This window comes from Coturnix japonica, chromosome 2 (genome assembly GCF_001577835.2).
Source record: "Coturnix japonica isolate 7356 chromosome 2, Coturnix japonica 2.1, whole genome shotgun sequence".
Lineage (NCBI taxonomy): Eukaryota > Metazoa > Chordata > Aves > Galliformes > Phasianidae > Coturnix > Coturnix japonica.
In genome coordinates this window covers 13,289,965-13,310,369 of record NC_029517.1, presented here as the reverse complement: position 1 = coordinate 13,310,369, position 20,405 = coordinate 13,289,965, and the positions used below count along the sequence as shown (strand labels likewise).

The following is a 20,405-nucleotide window of genomic DNA, read 5'->3' as shown; positions in this document are numbered from 1 at the left end:
AACTGCCTATGTACATACATAGCTAGTTGTGGATGGTTTTTGAAACAGTGGTATTATTTTCCTGTTAGTGTTGTGACAAAATGTAAATCAAGTAATTCTCAGAGGAATTTTCTTTTTTTACTAAGTTGGGGTACAGGTCAAAAGTGCTCTGTGGTGCTAGAAACAGTTTTGTCATTGACCTGTGAAGTTAATTAATTTTAAAGTTAAAAGGTTTCCAAACAGATGTAGGGAGGAAGATATGGTGCTGCTTGTATTCCTCAAATCAGTGTCCATTCTAATTAAATTTCTCTGACAACAGGGGAGACGGAATGGATAGAACAGGAGCAGACCTGTAACAGGGGCTGTTGTGCTGGCAGAAGTTCAAAAAGAAAACCAAAGATAACACACATTTATTTATTTTTTTCAGGGCAGTTTTTCCTGTGGTTTAGTTGCAGCTCAGGAAAAAACATCCCTAAGATCTGCCTCAAAAACAAGATCTTTATTAAATTATTAAATATTCTCCTAGTAGGCTACCTTCACATTAAAACACTTTACCTATATATTAACTTCATTAATTTTTCCTTTTTTTTGCCCTGATCTTTGTTCCCCTCTCTTTCATCGGGCTGTTTTTTTTTCTCCTGTTGGTGTGATGACAGGAGCAGTAGTTTGTGCCTCAGCCGTATGAAGTTCAGAGCTGAGCACTGAATGTGATACTCTGCAGCTTCATGTGAACATCAGTCAGAAGGGACCAGTCCGTGCAACAGATAATACCGAGCAATTAATCTTTCTATGCTAGCTCAGACAGAATTTTTTTTCTCTGTTAGGACAGCGTGTGATTTGAATATCAAAAAGCAGATCTGCTGCTTTAGTGTCAGTAATGTAAAAGAAAGGTTTGAGAATAGTGATAAGTGTAATTCAGTGCTTTTCTTTTGACCGGGCAGACCATGTTGAGCCTACTTCTGAACTCATCAGCACGCCAGCAACGAGGACGCTTTCACAGACTGCGGCTGCGGCATCCTGTAGGCTACAGGAGCTGTCTGAACAATTGGAGGGAAAACTCTACAAGAATTCCTGTGAGATGTTTTCTGCTGGAGACAACAAAATGCAGACAGCTGAGGATGGCCTCGATAGTTCCAGCAAAACGATGTCAATTAAGGAAAGGTACTTGAATTTCACTTTTTGTTTTTTTTTTAATGGTCTCCACAAATAAAGTTATTAGAGAGATATAGGAGAGAAGCTTTAAACCTGTTTCTCAGAAAGCTAAACAGTGATTATAGGGCTTTATTAGATGTCAAATGCTAACAGTAGAAATATGCAGCTAATCTGCTTGACACACCTGATGAATGAGAATTACTGTTTGAGAGATCGTGATAATCTGATTTTGAAAGCTGTGTGAATGATCAATAAGAAGTTCAGAAAATGAAAGCAGTAAAAATACATATTCCAGTTACGTTTATGTTGATGTACTCGATGTGCTTCCTCAGATTCTTCAGTTAGAATAGTTATAATGTGCTATTTTTTTAAATTAGTGTTTCTTTGTTGCTCTATGGAAATGGTCTCTTCTTAAGTAAGCTGAGTACAGGAAATCGGAGATAACCTTGTGATTTTTCCCCCTTCAGAAATACATGGTTGCCATCTTGACTTCTGAGATTTGCTCAGAGATTTTTAAGAATGATGAACTTCACAGGTTTGTGGGAGTTTTAGAAAGACTTTTTCCTACCTAAGACCATTCTAATCTGAAATTAAACAATAATTACTGTGTGCTTATAGTTCTAGCCAGAGCTACAATAGCTGCTTGTAGCACTTACAAAACCCATTCTAATTTAGTTAAAATGTTGAGCATGAAAGATGCAGATGCAGATGACACCAAGTTGGCTGGGAGTGTGTTTCTGCCTGGAGGTAGCATGGCCCTACAGAGGGATCTGGACCGGCTGGATAGCTTGGCTGAAGCCAATGGGATGAGGTTCAACAAGACCAAATGCCGGGTCCTGCACTTTGGCCACAACAACCCCAGGCAGCACTACAGGCTTGGGGCAGAGTGGCTGGAAGACTGTAGAGGAAATGGACCTGGGGGTACTGGTTGATGCTCAGCTGAACGTAAGCCAGCAGTGTGCCCAGGTGGCCAAGAAGGCTAAGGGCATGCTGGCTTGAATCGAAAACAGTGTTACTATCAGGAATAGGGCAGTGATTGTCCCCCTGTACTAAGCCATGGTGGGGCCACACCTTGAGTACTGTGTCGAGTTTTGGGCCCCTCACTGCAAGAAAGACATCAAGGCCCTGGAGTATGTTCAAAGAAGGGCAACAAAGCTGGTGAGGGATCTGGAGCACAGGCCTTATGAGGAGCAGCTGAAGGAGCTGGGATTGTTCAGTCTGGAGAAGACTCAGGGGAAACCTTATTGCTCTCTGTAACTACCTGAAGGGAGGTTGTAGTGAGCTGGGGGTCAGCCTCTTCTCTTGTGTAACTGGTGATAGAACTAGAGGGAATGGCTTCAAGCTGTGCCAGGGGAGGTTCAGTCTGGACATTAGGAAATACTACTTCTCTGAGTGGCTAGGCAGTTGGAATGGGCTGCCCAGGGAGGTGGTGGAGTTATTGACCATGGAGGTGTTCAAGGAATGTTTGGACATTGTGTTGAGGGACATGAGGACATGGTCTAGTGAGAACTATTGGTGATAGGTGAATGGTTGGACTGGATGATTATGTATTTACCAACTTCAGTTTACTGGGTTTTTCTTTGTTCATTTTAATGCTGTCTTCCCCCTCTTCCCCTCCTCTCCCCCCCATCCTTTTATAAATATGTAATCTGTCTGTTCAGATAAGATTTAAGTCCAGTAACTTCTGATTTTTGGGTAGTAAATGATCTGCCTTCCCTGAGTATGATGGGGAAACAAAGATTGGAAGGAGGGGGAAGATCCAAGTGTTAGCAGCTGTTTTGGTCCTAAATTTAATGCTTCAGTTGAGTTGGACTCATGAGGAACTGATATTCCTGTCAGACTGTCAGTCACACTCACAATCTGAAATTGCTTTTGTTAAGCCTCTGTAGCTGTCTACTCAATCCCAGAACTGACACCATAAAATACCTGTTTTCTTGTCAGGAATTTTTTTATTCTGACTCTGCAAATGTCTGTAAATGATGGAGCTGGTATCAAAATATTTTAGCCTTCCAAAGTAGCACAGTAGTCTTCTTCTTGATCCAGAATTAAAAATAAATAAAATAATATTAATGACTGGTTGTATCTTTTTCTTTTGCTTGTCCATAGCTGGTGCCCACTATGAACCTCAAAGAGCATTTCTGCTGAAAATTACCTTTTACACAATGTGTTTTAGGTGTTGTTTTTTAATTTGCTGTGGTTTTGTTTTGTTTTGTTTTTTCTTTTTACATTCATGAACTTCATCTTCCTATCCAGTGGGGTATTTTCTGGCTGTGTCAGACATTCCTTCACCTTATGGAAGAACAGCTTTTCCACAGATGTAATGATATTTGGGCAGGATGCATGCTTGTTGATCTGGATGAAAGTGATTTTCCACAAAGATTTATTTCACTGAAGTAGTATTATCCCTGTGGGTTGCATGAATGCCTGGCATCTTTAAAATTACCGGTATTATGTCGAAGACTGATAATTATGATTTCAGAGAAGACTTTGAACACGGTGTCAGTTGCATGTAGCCTGTATCTGTACGTTTACAGAGACTGAAGTTGGTAGAAGGCCACCTGGTCTGCTCTTCTGTAGAAGTCTGCTATATGCCATGATCACCATTTTTAAAAACCACAGATAAGTAGCTGGTGGATGTCCAACTTTCATTCAGTCTTTGTTAAGGCAAGCCAAGACTAGGCTTTATTTTCAGTCTTCATTGATGTTTGGATACCACAGCTAGATTCTTATATAGGCTAGTCCACATATACAGCAAATTTGTGAATTTATTGCTCTTTTAATGGTTCAAAACATACGCATGGCTTTAGGTTTTGCACAGCAGTGAAGTTTTCAATGGCATGCTGAGCATACCAATTTCTTTTAAGGGGTGATTTCATCATCTGGGGCAGACAGATGTAGCCTTACTCTAGGAGTGCGTTGTTTTATTACGTGTAGAAGTGGAAGATGAGAGTGAATAATCTGTTCAAAAGAGAAAAGAACAGTCTCTAGACACACAGGAACAGTGTTAGAATCAGAAATTTTCTCTTCCTGATCAGCAAAGCTGTTCGGAACAAAGGTCTTGGGCAAAAACATTGCAGTGAGGTTGGCTTAAAAAACAACAAAACAGGAAGAGAGATCTTTCCTCCTGCGCTGTGCAGCTAATAGATATTTTTAGAAACAAACTGATTGTAGGCCTAGGCTGAAGATAATTTCTAAGCAAAGCTGACCTGAGAGAACATAAGTATTGAATCAACAGTGTGTTGGCAGTTCCATATGATCTTGGTCTCCTGTGCAGTTTCACACATGTGTGAATGCACTCTAGAAGATTAGTTCTGGACAGTGAAGTCTTGTATGCATTCTGGAAGCAATGACCGTGGTCTTGGCTCCTTATTGTGAGTCCTCTTCACCCTTATTGATGCCGTGCAGTGAGGTATGAAGCAGCCAGGCAGTGGGGCCTGCCAGCACTGCCTGCCTGGGCAGGAACAGAGGAAATAACTGCTTTATTGAATGCTAACATTCTTACTGCCATTGTATGCTGTAGATTTACTGTCTTCTGAATCCTCAGTTTTCCTCAGCTGACTGCCTTATGACCAATTGGGTGTCCTTGAAGAGGTCAGTAGTGTGGGTACACTCCCTGGACTTCTGCAGGAAGCAACTGCCTGAAACTTGGCTTCTGCCTAAACCTATTCAGTCCTACCCCTCCCTCCTCCTTATAGGTTCAGGACAGCCCTCACATACTTACTCTGGCGGTTATAGTATTCACATCTCTGAAAATACATCTCCATCTCCTGTGATTGAAATAGGTTGCCAACCTACAGAATCTGTGCAAATGCAAATAGGGTTAAGGGTCTTCGTGTAATTCTTGCTGAAATGCTTTAGATTTTAAAAAGCTATGTAGCATAATCCAACTATTCAACTGAAATAAAATGCCTCAGTGGAACAGTGCATTTGTTTGAAACTGGTATTACAAATATACATTTTATGGAATACTAAGAATGATTTCTGAAAGCTAGAAAATTCATACAGGTTTTTAAATTCTGTGCCCAAAGCTTGTCACTGTATGGACAAACAGGTTCTAATCCAGCAAAACATAGATGCTTGCCCACTTGGATGATCATTATCCCTCTGTGCTACGTTCAGAATATTGATTAAGATTAGGACTAGAAAATAGCATTTCTTCAAGATCCTGCTTACCTGAGATTAGCGGTAATCTACATTTTAAGCTTAAGGCATCCTTTAAACCACTTGAATCTTGCAGATAGTGTTCACAGCTGTAGCACAATAGCACCAAGTTATTCATGCATTGTAACTACTGATTTATGGCAGCAATACCTTAGATGAGCAAGGAGATGCTAGATGTTCTCTACCAGTCTGACTGTAACTTCGGTCATTGGAACTGCAGTCCAGCTACTAATTGCAGAGTTATCAGTTGACATGCCTGATGAGACTTTATTGATGGCTGCCTGCTGAATACACCTCTCCCTTCTTGGGTTTTAAAGAAAATAAATTTTTAAATCTCTTTTTAATGAATACAATATATACTAGTGATAGGATTCGTCTCATTAACTCTGATCATCTATAGCATAAGCATCCATAGCTGAGTTAGTCAATCTCTGTGTATTATCGACAAGAAGAGGAAAAATAGGAGTGATTCATCTGACCTGTTTGTATGTCTGCTTCAGGATGGTCTGCACTGTACCCTGGCCTCTCTTGATTGTATTGGCAGTTTCCACTGACTATACAAAGTAACTGGAGTGCCTTTCTCAGATCTAGATGTGTGTGTTTTGTCAGATATTTTTTGTTTGACCCATTCAGTAAAGGCTTGTTGTTCATTTATGAGCTTTGTACACATGTATGAAATGTAAATAACTGCAATCAGAAAACTTAATTTCAGATTTTCTTGAATGTGTCATTACTGAGGCAATAGAGGTAGCTCATAAGGAAAATGGGAGGTGTAGTATTTAAAGCTGATCTTCTGACATGGTTTTTCTTCTAGGTTGGCGTTGCTGAAGAAGAGTGGTGAAGAAGACTGGAAGAGCAGGCTAAGTAAAAAGCAGGAGTATGCGAAAGTGTCTGCCACTGATCGTAGCGCACAGATGCAAGAAGTTGAGCAGCTGTTGAAGAAGGTAACTCTATCCCTGTTTGGAAAACCTTGTTTGGAAAAAACATCTTGCTTGAAATGCTTCAGCTTTGAAGATGCATCCCATGAGACAGGCATGCCTAATAGCAGCTACTAGCTTCTGCTATTCCTCTCATTGTCAGGCTTGTTTAAAAAGCAATTCTCCCAATGTGGGAGCTTTTAAAACAAGTATGTTTTCACTGTCATGCTAGCAATAAGTAAGCAGTCCTCAATAGCTTCTGGAATATTTACAAGTTTTCTGCCACATGCACCAAAATATGCTAAGGCTGTGTTGTCCTCTATATATACACTTTTTTTTTTCTTCTTTTTTTAATTGAGCAATTATGTTCAATGATAGAAGCAATAAGGAAGAGCTGATACCAGAGCGTTCCTGTGTCATTGAGTCAGCCTTTGGTTGTCTTGAGTCATCTTTTTGTTTGTAGATAGCCAGAACCTCTTGGGCAAGTACTTTGTCTTGTCAGTGAAAAGAGTAGGAGGTGGTAGAAAGGTGTGGAGGAAAGGTAAGTTCACACCATTAGCTCACTGTAGCAATGTCTTTTTGGTTGTGTTGGCCATCAGGAGTGGATCTGTAAAGCATAAGATTACTGATGAGGACAGATATCTATGTCATACTTGATGGGTTTTAGATTTAGTCTGTTCCTATGGCCTGACTGCCTGTTAGCAGCTGTGGTGTTAAATGGGAGCCCAGGGGTATGCTTCGGGGCTTAGTTTCATCCCAATGTCTGTGCATTCTGCTACATGATCCAAAGCACAGGGAGGAAAAAAAAAAAAAAAAAAGAAAGAGGATTACTGAGAGATTTACTTCAAGAATGGAATCCTGATTCAAACTACTAGAGATTTGCTTCTGTACTGCATTTAATATATTTGAAAATGACACTGTCATTAAGATAAAATAGCTGTTCCAAAAGCCTCTAATTTTTGAAGGAATATTTCCACAGATGAGATTTGTAATAGCAGTTTTACCACAAGGAACAGCACTCCTTAGTTCTTATTATTTATTTGTGACATACCGTTTTGATTAAGTAGTATAGGTAAGCAAACAATAACAAAATGTCTCATTGTTCCATCAGTGTGTGACAAGCAGTTGTTACGGTCTGTCATTATTAAGGATAACTCTGCCTGAGCTCTTCAGTGGTTGTGTGTTAACTGTACAGAAAGGCAAGAAAGCCGTTCTTGCTGAAAAAACAGGTTACTAGTTGCTAGATAGAAGAAGTCCTAAAGCACAAATAGTTTGACTGAGGAAAGCAAAACTGTGGTCACGTTTTTAACAGCCTAGTCTCCATAATGACAACTGTTGAGGTCAGATTACAGACGTACTCCAGCTAAAGACAATGGGGCAGGGAAAAAGCTTTAAGCAGCTGCCAAGATTTAGGCAGAGACAAAACCTTTGTTCTTTGGGGGTTTTTTTGCTCTCCAGCACCCATATTCTCCCAGCTGTGTTAGCGGCTTCACTCAGCATAGCACAAGTTAGGCTTTTGAAGCAAATAAGACAGCATGAAGTGCTTGAAGGCTGTGAGCTTTGATGTGGTAGTGCTAGCACTGCAAGTTTCTGTGACATAAGGTCACCCACTGTGTTGGTTCATGTTAGCTCTTGGCTACGTAGATACTAAAGCCAAGCATTTTTAGTTCTGCCAAAATGTCAGTGTAATCTTGACTATGTAATTTTTGTGTGTTTGATCAGACACACAGCAATACTGATATTTGTGATGTTGATTTATTATATACATGACAAATAATGTAAAGCTTTGTCCAAGCCGACCACGCTGGTTACAACGCATCGCTGTCAGATGCCCTTAAATCTGGAAATATTATATTTCTTCAGTGTGGTGCTATTGCTCTGTGAGGACCATGAAGCAAAGTGCCACTGAAGTCTCTATTTGTGGAAGAGCTTTGAGACTGCAGTGTACTTAAGGATCTTACTGCTTTCTGTTGGTGATTTTATGATAAAGGTGCAGTGAGATTTACTGGAATGAAAATTCCTGTTCTGTTGTCAGTTGGTTTTAACGGAGATCCTGATTAATGTGATTACCAGCTGTATTGCAGTAACCTTAAAGCAGTGAATGATATTTCAAATGCACTTAATTCTTATGGCATCTTGCATCATATTGCATCTTGGTACTGGTGTTAAAGGCTCAGACTGAACAGATAAGGAGTATAAAAATCTTACAGGGGAAGGTAGCTAAAAAGTGACCTTTAGACAAACTATTGGTCTTCTACTGTGGTAAGAGTTTTCTCTTTTTCAGATGTGGAATCCAAGTACTTGCACCCAGTGCTAATCAAAGCTGAGGCTCTTGTGTTTAGGCTTCATTTCAGGCCACTCTAATGAGCTACGATTGCCTGCATTCTGTGCACTGTTCTGTATTTGCTTTAGCCTACTGAAAGAAAGAATAATCATTGACAGTAAAGCTGTACCTAATCAGCTTTGAGTAAGACCAGCTCTGTAGGCTTTGCTTGGAATGGTGAACCCACCTTTGCTAAATGCCATGGGCTTAGCAGTTCCCTCCAGATGGTTTTTGAGTATCTTAGTTTCACTAAGTATTCCTTCCTCTGTCCTTAAAGTAAGCGGTTTGTTATTTAACAGGGTATGATTAAACTTGCCGTAGAATGATTCCTATCATGGTTGACGTGGTTTATCATTTTAATGGTGCATGGTACAGAGATATACGCTTTTCATACTAGGTCATTTTTTCTCTCCTGGCTCTGCTGTTTAGTTTTGTGTTGAGTTGTAGTGATGTTGTTACTAACTTGTTTAATTCTTGCATGGTCTGGCTCTGGTAAACCTGCTGTTGTATTATGGAAATGTTTTTTGATCTCTGGCTTTCCAGTAGGGAGGATGCTTCTAGAAAATTAGAAGTTTGAGATTTAATTTACTTCAGGAACTTGGGGGAAAAGGGGCACATTCCCCCATTTCAATCTCTGATACTTCGGTTCTTTTCTAATTCCTTCACTTTGCTTCTGTCCTTGTCATAGGAACCTGTATATGCTTCTACTTACTCTCCTGTTATACCTGCTGTCCATAAATTTCATCCTTTTCTACCTTTTAATCAGGTGAGCAAAAGTCTGCACACAAATGCTCAACAATGTCCGTTAGACTCATTCTGACCGTTCCTTTTAAATATAGGGAATTAGCTGTCCTCTTAATTGATTAACCAACCTAACAAAGGCTGCTTTAAAGTAACACAGCATTATACCACTGCACTGCATACCCTTCTTCAGTATTTCTGCTACTGACACATTCTGCTGTTGTTTCTCTTACGACTAGTTTTCTAAAAATTCATTATCTGGTAGACTACATGAATAAGAAATGAAATGAAGGAGGTGCTATTGCATTAATTACAATACAGGAAAAAAAAACAACACAAAACATACAAAATGAACAGCATGCAACTGTACAGCAATTATTTCAGAATAAAATGCCACGTGCCCTGTCTTCTCTGTGAGAAACGTGCATATACAACTGTAAAGGTCTAAAATTCATTAACTGTGCAGAGCAAGCTGCTTCTGTTTAGAGGTGACTTCTTCTAATGCTTTTTTTCTCCTATTCCATGTCTGAAGGATTTTTACCTTGGCACTACTGCCTCTATTCTCTGACTGTCCCATCTCCTTGCTTTTCTCTCTTTCTTAAGGTCTGTAGTACTAGCTTGAAAGAATCAAGCTCTCTGGTGAACGGCATCCTTGGAGATTGAAGGTGAAATGCTGTACAAACTTCCTAATTAATTAACGAAGTGAGAAGTAAGACAGAAAATTACATTCAGATCTAAGATGCACATTCCCAGAGCAACTTGTGGTAACAGAGTTAACTGTGTTTGCTTGGGAATAGACATCTGCTACTGCAACAGTAAACAGTAAAACTTCCTGTGAAGTCTTCCTCAAATCATGCGTACACTTTTGCAAACTCATCAGAAATGACTGGAAGAATTCATTTAGGAAGAATTAATAGATAACAAGAAATGTGAAACAGCTTGCTTTATTCAGTTAGAACTATATAATGACGTTAGCTTGGAACAGAAGTAGAATACCAGATCTCTATTTGAGCAAACAGGACTTGTTTCATGCAATTAGAGGTGAAAACAATAAAGGCAGGAGTGGGCAAAGAAACAAGCTGAACACAAGAAAACAAGGAGAACTGAGTGGAAAGTCTTGATAGATCTATCAAGATAGATCATGATAGATCTGCAAGCCTACTTCTGCTTTATTGCCTTGCCTCACAGCACAGATGTGTAGCTGTAGTACTACAAGCAATGCACCGTGTTCTCCATTCCACTCTGAACACAACACATGGGACGTGTCAGAAGCATTCTGACTAGAATGAATAATGGTAGTCAATGCATGGGATGGTGGTTCACTGCTACTGCAGAGGATTATGATTATGGTAGAGATTACTGTAACTATGTAAAAATATTTTGACTACCAACATGTATCATTCCCATGTTCACTTTCAGGCCACTTTCTGAGAAACTCTGACTCTGAACTTCTTTAATAAAAAGTAGGTTTGGGGTTATCAACTGAAACTCACTGGGGTTGGCTCCTTTCTGTAAGTTCTGGGTTTAGTACAGTTTTATTACTGTTTGACGTAAGATAACCAATTCATTCTGTTGTGAGAGTTCACTCACTCTATATATTGAGAAGGTAAATTTATCTTTTAACTTAATAACACTGATATCCCTGCAGTCATCAGGGGAGAGAGGAGGTCCTTCAATGGCTGTTTATCTCAGCTGCCCTAAAAGAGGAACAGTTGCCCCCAAACCAGAGAAATTATTTGTATTACAAGGCAGATACTTTTTGGAATAGCTCTTTAAATAGCTCATGACACTGGTTTTAAGTGGATCCTCACTTTGAAAAATACATTTTTAGCATCCATTCTTGGTATTAGACTCCTACAGGATACAAAACAGAACATTGCCTGGATGTGATCCCTTCCCTAGCCCAAACTGATGTTGTAAGTGCAGTGGAGTGCCAGTGCATGCTCTCAAGAAATGTGTTGCCTTGCTAAAAGAGAGTGGTATCATTAGCCAGCCTAGGCAAACAATGGACAACAAAAGCTTCCAAGGCTCTCAACATCCTGTGTAGACATGTAGATGCTAGAAATGGATGAGCTATTTCTATAAAGATTCCAATATCATCATCATCCTCCTCTCTTCAGCTTCTCGTTTATACAAGTAAGGACAGATTATACCAGCTCTTAGCCTTTTTAAAAATGTACATGATTAATTCTTTTCGTGATTACCTACCCTTCCCTTCTCTTTATTCTGACATGGTTCTCAGCAGAACTGTGTTTTTTTCCACCTGCATGAACTAATCTCAGTCAGGGTTGGGGTGGATCAGGTCGCTGCGTGGCTGTTCTCTGTTTCGAAATATTTTTCGGTCAGTAAAATAGTGAGCTGCATTTTTATAGCTCCCAAAATATAAGCCCAGAATGTCATCTGTGATTAAGTCAAATATGTTAAAGAAATCAGAAGTAACTGTTAACATATTTAATCATACTTGATCTCATCAAACTTACCATTTTGATTAAACCTGTTTTCCATAATGCCACGTGGAATGGCATTAATTATGCGACTGTGTTTTGATTCTTTATTGATTGTCTTACAGCAGTCTTTCAGTGATTGTCTGGAACAAAACACAGCTTATGTGACCTGTGCTTATGTGCTTCAGTTCTGCTTCTTCTGAATGTTGTCCCCATCTGAGGTTTTATCAGTCCTGTGCAATTGTCCATTTTCAGAGCTGGTTGGTTGGATGGATTTTGTTTTTTAAATTAGAAATATCAGTGCTTATTCTTGGAGCATCTCCTGTCCCGGTTATTTCTTGGTTTTGGATTCTAGTTCTTCTGACCTTTTTGTATTTTCACCTGATTTTATGATTCTGTCATTTCTGTGAAAGAAAAGACATCAGTGAAAACAGAGATGTACAAATTTCAGTACAAATTAGAATGGGCTCTTTACTTTACTTTACCAAAAGGTCACAATTATGCATTTGAGATCTTTATTTTATATCTACATTTAATTATGTATTTCCCTGCTTGGAAATAAAACTTGAACTTGAAAGACTGACGAGTTTCATATTTCTCACAATATTTTCCCCCAGGCAGGATGTGGTTTAGACAACTCACTTCTCCAGGAATGCTGCCCTGTGAAAGCTTTTTAAATTACTACTAATTACTGTGTGTGTGTTATGAAATTTCTATGGACAATTCTATTGACTCATTCTAGTTTTCCAGCTAGGGAAAATTGTTCATCCTTGTAAACACCGCGTATGCTTTTGTTTTTCACCGCAATTGTTATGGCAAGTTACGTGGATTAGGGAATGCAGACTGTCTATCCAGCTTACCATTTGTTTTCAATTCATTAATAAAGGAAGATGGGGGTTTTTTGCATTAGGGGGAGACCTGATGCAAAATTACTCTGAATACTGTATAATACACAGCCTGTCCAATTTCTAGGAAATCCAAGGATGTTTTGCCCAAAGGAATAACCTGAAATCTATTGTAAGAAAGTTTGTTTATGTTGTTAGAGCTACGTACTCTTTTGTTCTTTGACACTGCTCCAGAGTTGGTCTTGATCTTCCTTACAATTTGTATGTGTAGTGATTAATGCAAACGCATTCTGGGTTTGTGCCTTCCGAATGTCCACTGGCTCTGCATGCTTTGAAACTTAAGTATTCTCTGGAGATGAAATGTAAAATTAAGCCTCCTATTGTTAGAGGTTGAGGAAAAGCCCAGCATATAAAGTAATCAGTGTGATTAAATCTTCTTGCCTCTCCGTCGCTTCCCCTCATGTAGTAATCAAAGATTTATCCACATGCACTAAGTTAAAAGTACTTGTTTTGAGTATGAAATTTCACTTGTGGTTTCATTTGGTATATACTAATTTCCTGCCCAGATCTCTGGTAGTGTGTTGCTGTCATTTTCTTCTACTAGCTGCTCATCCCAGAGGTGGCTGCGCTTCCAGCATTGGAATGGGAAGAGATTCAGGAAAACAAATAGAGATTGCTTGCACTGTTTCTACTGAAAGTATTTAGAGGATTTCACAGAAGAGGAGGAAATACTTGAGTAGACTTCCATTTTGTCATTTCTGCAGAATGTTTTGGAGGTTCATTGTGTTTTACTCTGGTTATCATGACCTGCAGTCATAGTCTGACTGTGTTTCCTTGATAAATTAGGAGCAAACATTACTGCAGAAGGCTGCAAAGTAATGTAGAGGAAGGACCGGAGAGTCTTGTACAGCCAATGCATTTGTCTTTACTCCTCTGACTGATAGATGTTGTTTATAGTACATGCAGAAAGGTGTAAGAAAATCTTATTTCACTGCATCTCCTGTAGTCAGAATAGTTCTTATATAGCTCTATACAAAGTAGTAACCCTGGACTGATTTCTTCAGTGTTGTTGATTTAAAGAAAATAAATAAGATAATCTGGGTTTATATCCCTTTCTTCCATCTGGACCCCAAGAAGAGAGCTTACTTCATATTCACAAGCTTTTGGATTCTTTTTAATTTAAACTTCCACGTTGTTAGAATTGTGCTGTGCTAAAGCAATGGCTTTTAATTTTCATGCCGTTTTCAGTTCTTCAGTTAACTTGTGAAGAAAAATGTCAAACAGCTTGGAAGTAATTCTAGTACTGACAGCCCATGCACTAAAAATACTTTAGTACTTGATTTCCATGCAGAATAATCCTGAAATGTTGCTACCTTTTTAAGTTTATTGCATTGAAGTAATATTTCTTTAGCCCAACCTGGTTGTAGCTGATTATGTAAATTCCTTCCAATTCAATGTGACTTCATCAGTCCTTTGTATTAGGAGGGCACTAAGATGCTTAGTGCTCCTGGCTGCTTTCAGTCACTCAAGCTGTTGGGTGCTGTTCTCTTAAGCAAGGCAAGGAAAGCTAAAGGTGACCTCTACAAAATAAGTTTGGGGGATGGCAGAGGGAGGAATGATCACAGTCATTGGAAAAATACTGTGAGGAGCAAGCTGACATTGGGCCTCCAATGAGCAGCCTCTGGAGTGATAAGACTGCTAATCCTGCCTGGAAAATTGAGTTACTTTTAAGTGAATGATTCAGAAATGACAAACTGATGTTACATTTCTTAATTGTTATTCCCAGTGCCACCTGCAAATTTACACTTGAAAACATCTGTTGAAAGTTCATTTTGTGATCTCAGCAGTGTAGCAAGTAGCATTTGAAGAGAACAAGATCTGGAAAATTATATCCAGAGTAAATGGTTTGGTTTGCTTAGGAGGATGCCTTTCCCTTGGCTGGTAGTTTCAATAAAAGGTCAAAATGCATAGACTGAAACCTTATCTTCTTGGTGTAACGAAGCAGCAAAACAGTGAGGCTTGTCAGGTCCAGGGTCACTAAGCTCAATCTGTGACTTTTCCTTCAGTAGCTTGTTAATCCTCCTGCCTCTACAGAGGGCAGGGGAAATGTACACCCAGTCCTTTGCTATAGCCTGATCAGTTTACTTATTTTTAAACATCTTTTTTCTCTCTACCCCCTGAAAAAACAGAGGATAGCAGATAATCAGGAGAGTCAAATGACTATAGAAGAAAGAAAACACCTCATCACAGCTCGAGAAGAAGCCTGGAAGTCCAGGGGTAAAGGCGCAGCAAATGACTCCACACAGTTCACTGTAGCTGGTCGAATGGTAAAAAAAGGTCAGTGATAAACAAGCCACTGCTTATCTGTATAGTCAAAATAAAGTCAGGCTAAAACTAAGCAGAAACTGTATCCATGTTTAGCAAGAGGAAGACTGTATTCAACTGAACATCCTGTCGTAAAGCCATTCTCTTGAGCTTCTTGTAGCTCTCAATACTGATCCATTTTGTTCTGCAATGTCTCACTTCCATCCAGTTATAATGGGGATCTGCCTGACCGTTGATCATCAGTCACTTCAACATTTATGTGCTTCATCTTTCAGTCTGATGCAATCCAAAGGACACACTTGGATTATCCTTTCTTATTTACTTCTTGTTTAAAAACCCAGGTGCCGTTTCTGTAGAAAAGTTGTGAAATCTTGGTGTTGCTGGCGCCTTCCTCACTCCAAGGGTCACTGGGAATTTGTAGGAAACATGTGTTATTTTTATGGCTGCTGTTGTCGACAACAACTTAAGTGTTGTGTTTGGCTGAAGAAACCAGTGAACATATTTTTGCATAGAATCTGGGAGTAGAAATGACATGGGAGCAATGTTGACATTTTTGGGATCTCTCGAATTCAGCCAGATGCTGTTTACAGATGCAGTCATTCTCCAGAAGTGGAAAGAAATATGTGAGGGTTATCCACGGTAGAAATACAGCTGTTCATGAAGTGGGCCTGGGAAGGTGATAGTTCTAGAAGAAGGTGCCTAAAGTGATCTCATGTAGTCAGAGAACACTAAAATCTGTTCTGTGACAAGAAGATGGCAAAATTCATGGTGGAGGCAGTACTGCAAGAGGGAGCAACTCTATTTGCAATCCAGACCATATTCTGTTGGCAAACAAACATTGTATTAGGGATTGCATTTATTAGCAGAGCATTTTAGCTGCTGCTTACATTGTTTTGCTTTGACAATCGCCAGCTGTCTGTGTTTCAAGAATAACCTATTTTGGAGGGTCACAAAGAAAACATGTTCAGTTGTGCACAGACTGCTGGCTGAAATTTTATTTTACTTTAAAAAAAAATAATAATAAAGATCTTTGGAAAGGAAGAGAAGGTGATAACATTCACCCTTAATGGGAAGTGAAAAAATACCCAGAAAGGATCTCTTTAGGTGCTGTGATCTGTCTTGTGGAGAAGAAAGGCATTCTTGTGATAGTGACATCAATAAAAGTAGCCCAAATGAGATTTTATGCAGATGTGTGCTATTTTTGTTGCCTAGAAGAAGAGATTATCATGATGGGTTTTTAATTTAAGGGATGATGAGAAGGCGCTGCAAAATTAGATCCTTGTTATATACATGTGCACAGATGCTGTATTTTGATTGATTCTTACAGCTTGAAATTTGTAATTCCTTCATTGGAAGGTGATTCTTGACTAGCACATGAAGTAGACCTTGTGGTCTTGTGGATTAAGTCCTGGGAGAACTGCTTAAAAACTATGTCTTCTCAAATATGTCTTCCTGAAGGCATTCCAAACTGACCTGCTGAAAAACTGAATCTCTTAGGTAGAAGGGGAGAACAGTGTTTGTGGAGAAGCTACTGGATTATATAATAAATCTGTCTTGGTGTTTAGACTGAAAATCTAGGCAGCAATGGTTAACAGGCAGAATTATTTGATACACCATGCTTTTCCAGCTAATCAAAAATACTAACATCCCTGATACAGCAGTTGTGGAGGCTGTAGTAGGATGAGGGACTGAAGGAAATGGCAAGGCCCATCTGTTTTCCCTAAGTAGCTTACCCCTGTCATCACTTTAGGAGACGTGGGCTGACATGGGATGGTTTTTTTGACGTTCTCTGTTCTTATGCAGGCCTGGCTTCTCCAAGTGCACTAACACCAGTAGCATCCCCTTATGGTAACAGGCAAAAGTCTACCACTCCAGTTACAAAGCCCTTGGAAGGTAAGAAATAAACATGGCTGAAATAAGTTTAGGATTGTTTTCTTTAACTTCCTGTCACTAAACAAGTTTTGCTTTCTGTTTTGCTTAGAAATTGAAGCTAGACCTGATATGCAATTGGAATCAGATATGAAGCTCGATAGGCTGGAGTCATTCTTGGGAAGGCTGAATAACAAAGGTCAGTAGATACCAAAGAAAGCAGTGTGTTCATTCTAACTTCACTGAATCACTTAAAGTACTTCTAGTCCTTATGCTGTTGTGTTACATATATACAAAATAAATCACAACTGCAAAAAGCAACAACAAAAAAACAACAACAAACCAACAAGTTTGCAAATACAAAAAATAAATGTATTCCCATTTTAACAGCAGAGGCAGTAGCACAGTGTAATGATTGCTTCATACCCAATAATCTCAAGGAGTGATTTTATACTTGTGGCCCCAGTAGGTCTTTGGAAGTGAAGGAGTTATTTGGCTGGAGGCAAGACAGGTTGTAAAAGACCATAAACACACATATCATCCTACCAAAATAACTCATTTTTAATAGTGCCTAATTTTGTATTTGGCCATGTTTCCCAACCATTTTTTTTTTAACAGGGATTATTGTATATGAGTAGTAGTTACGCTCCTTTTTTATCACTTATTTTCCAAGAGGAGCTTCTACTGTGTTTCCTTCCACTTCCACCAGTCAATGAGAATCAAACCAAAACCACAGCAAGCCATATTTACCTCTTATCAAGTTAGAATCTAATGTGATTATTTATTGGGTGGTCTGGTTTATTTTCTTTTTTTTTTTTTTTCCCCTACAGTTGCTGGAATGCAAGAGACAGTGCTGACAGTTACAGGAAAGTCTGTGAAAGAGGTGATGAAGCTGGATGATGATGAAACATTTTCCAAATTTTACCGCCATGTGGATTTCCCTTCCTCCTCTGTGCCTTTGGACCTCGATGAGGACTTTGATGCCATCTTTGATCCTTATGCACCAAAGTAAGAATTATTCTTTTCACTGCTTTGAATGCAGAAATAGGAAGGGTGGTCAAAATGTTCAGCTTTAAGTTACCTTGTAGATGTTGTTCTACGTGGCATGTCTGTTTCTACTACATTTTTCTAAATCCAGCCTTCTGCCTGGATCAGTGAACTAATTCTGGTTTCCTTACAAATGTCACACCCCAAATCAAACAAATCTCTTGTCATTAAGCTCAGGGGGGTTGGAACTACATGATCCTTGAGGTCCCTTCCAACCTGGGTAATTCTGTGATTCTGTGATTCTGATTTATCAATATTCAACTGATAATTTAAAACACTGCTTGCTTTTTCAGGTTAACATCCTCTGTAGCAGAGCACAAACGTGCAGTGAGGCCTATGCGCAGGGTTCAGTCCTCCAGAAACCCCCTGAAAATGCTGGCAGCAAGAGAAGATATTCTTCATGAGTACACTGAGCAGAGACTGAATGTTGCCTTCATGGAGTCAAAGCGAATGAAAGTAGAAAAAAGTAAGCTAACAAGGTGGTTTGCGGAAGCCACTGTCTTGCTAATTTAATTAAAACCAAAATTAATCAAAAAACAAAAACCACAACTGAAGGAATAGTATATATTCTCTAAGAGACCACAAATTGTTTAATGTATAAGACTGAATGTAGATTGACCTAGGAGGCCTGGAAAAAAAGGGCTTGCTTGCCTTCCTCAGAGAAAGCTACCTGTAGCCTCTTCCTGTGTGTATTTATTGTTAGCACTCATCTAGTGCAGAGGTAAAGCAGTTGTACTTGCAGGTGAGGACAGGAGATCAAGCAAAGCAAATCTAGCAATATGCTAGAGGGGCTGGAAGGAGCTGGGAAGAGTAGATAAATGTTCAGGAATACTAGCCTTAGGTTTGGGTCTTCGGTTTTTTTCAGCCTGGAACTAGCTGGGTTAGTATGTGTAAAGGATCTGTGCTCTGCAGCAGGGCTTTGTGTTTTGCTTATGATATTACTTCCTCCTGATAACCAGATTTGACAGCAAGACGAATTGTAAAATTTGCTCAAAGATTAGTCAAGCCACTTCTAACATTTGGCATACAAGTTTTCTTTATTATGTTTGAATAAAGGGAGGTCATCTCTTAAGTATTGCCTGTGCTGATGGAAGACTAATTGTATGACTAATATTTTATTGCATTTGCTGAGAAGCATTTCCATGAATTACAAATTCATAAACTGCTTTGTCTTTAGTAGAGTAATAAGCTAAAGCAGCCAAGCGTTTAAGGCTTGAAGATTACAGTAAAAAATGAATAGTACTTTGAAATGCAGATTGCTGTTGTATCAGACTGGCTGAGACAAATCTGAAGTGAATTTCAGTTCATTAGCATTGACTTCTTGGGTCTCTTTCATAATTAGTCATGTGTATGGCATTGAAGATGTACACAGTACTTCATAAAACACCAGATAATACTAACGCTGGTATTTCCACCAAAGTTTGTAATTCCAATGCAAACAATTTAGTCTGTGATGATATCTCAAAACTTAGGCACTAGTAAACCCATGAAGATTTTAAGGTAGCAGTTAAACTAAGTTCAGCCTGTTTTTGCTGTTACAGCTGAGAAGGGGAAAATTGAAAATATTTGGGAAAACATTTTTTTAATGCAACAGATGAAGCTATTTGAATATAATTTATCCTCATTTGTGTGTGTGTGTTTTATTCAAGTTTGTTTTGTTTTGTTTGTTTTTTAACATACAAGTGTCTGCAAACTCAAATTTCTCAGAAGTAGCACTTGCTGGTTTGGCAAGCAAGGAGAACTTCAGCAATGTTAGTCTGCGGAGTGTTAACCTAACAGAGCAAAATTCTAACAACAGTGCTGTGCCATACAAGAAGTTGATGCTGCTGCAAATTAAAGGTATGCTAGAGCTGTATTTATTGTCTGTATATATTAAGCTGATTGCAGTAGGAGGGAGTTGCTACTATGGCTGAATGCTTAGTTTCTAGGAGGTGCGCAGTTCAAGATGGAGTACATTAAAAAGAGCATGGCCAGCAGGTCAAGGGAGGTGATCCTCCCCCTCTACTCTGCCCTGGTGAGGCCTCATCTGGAGTACTGTGTCCAGTTCTGGTCTCCCCAGTACAAAAAAGACAGGGATCTCTTGGAAAGAGTCCAGTGGAGGGCCACAGAGATGGTGAAGGGCCTGGAGCATCTCCCCTCTGAAGAAAGGCTGAGTGAACTGGGCCTGTTTAGCCTTGAGAAAAGAAGACTGAGACCTGATCCAGGTCTATAAATACCTGAGGTGTGGTGGGCAAAGTGGTGAGGCCAGACTCTTTTCAGCAGTGTGTGGAGACAGGACAAGGGGAAACGGGCAGAAACTGGAGCATAGAAAGTTCTGCATGAATGTGTGCAAGAACTTCTGTACGGTGAGGGTGACGGAGCACTGGAACAGGCTGCCCAGGGGGGTGGTGGAGTCTCCTTCTGTGGAGATATTCAAGACCCACCTGGACGCCGACCTGTGTGACATGGTGTAGGGAGCCTGCTTTGGCATTGGGGTTGGACTCGATGATCTCTGGAGATCCCTTCCAACCCCTGTGATTCTGTGTTTCTGTGAATGAATGTAAGTCCATGGGGCCAGATGATATGCATCCCAGGGTTCTGAGAGAGATGGCTGATGTGGTTG

At 39.6% G+C, this 20,405-nt stretch overlaps 1 protein-coding gene across 14 annotated transcripts in view; it reads left to right on the top strand.

Moving 5' to 3' along the window:
* The window catches only part of SVIL (supervillin), a 128,017-nt gene that overhangs the window by 91,088 nt on the left and 16,524 nt on the right, over positions 1–20,405 (top strand). For 13 of the 14 annotated variants that reach the window (XM_015853191.2, XM_015853194.2, XM_015853195.2 and 10 more), the window contains 9 exons: positions 921–1,140; positions 6,107–6,236; positions 9,221–9,298; positions 14,752–14,899; positions 16,691–16,780; positions 16,869–16,955; positions 17,587–17,764; positions 18,097–18,269; positions 19,487–19,642. In XM_015853191.2, coding sequence (XP_015708677.1) covers positions 921–1,140; positions 6,107–6,236; positions 9,221–9,298; positions 14,752–14,899; positions 16,691–16,780; positions 16,869–16,955; positions 17,587–17,764; positions 18,097–18,269; positions 19,487–19,642 — 1,260 coding nt within the window. The remainder of the gene's footprint in view (positions 1–920; positions 1,141–6,106; positions 6,237–9,220; positions 9,299–14,751; positions 14,900–16,690; positions 16,781–16,868; positions 16,956–17,586; positions 17,765–18,096; positions 18,270–19,486; positions 19,643–20,405) is intronic. The other variant, XM_032443052.1, reaches the window with a different exon arrangement.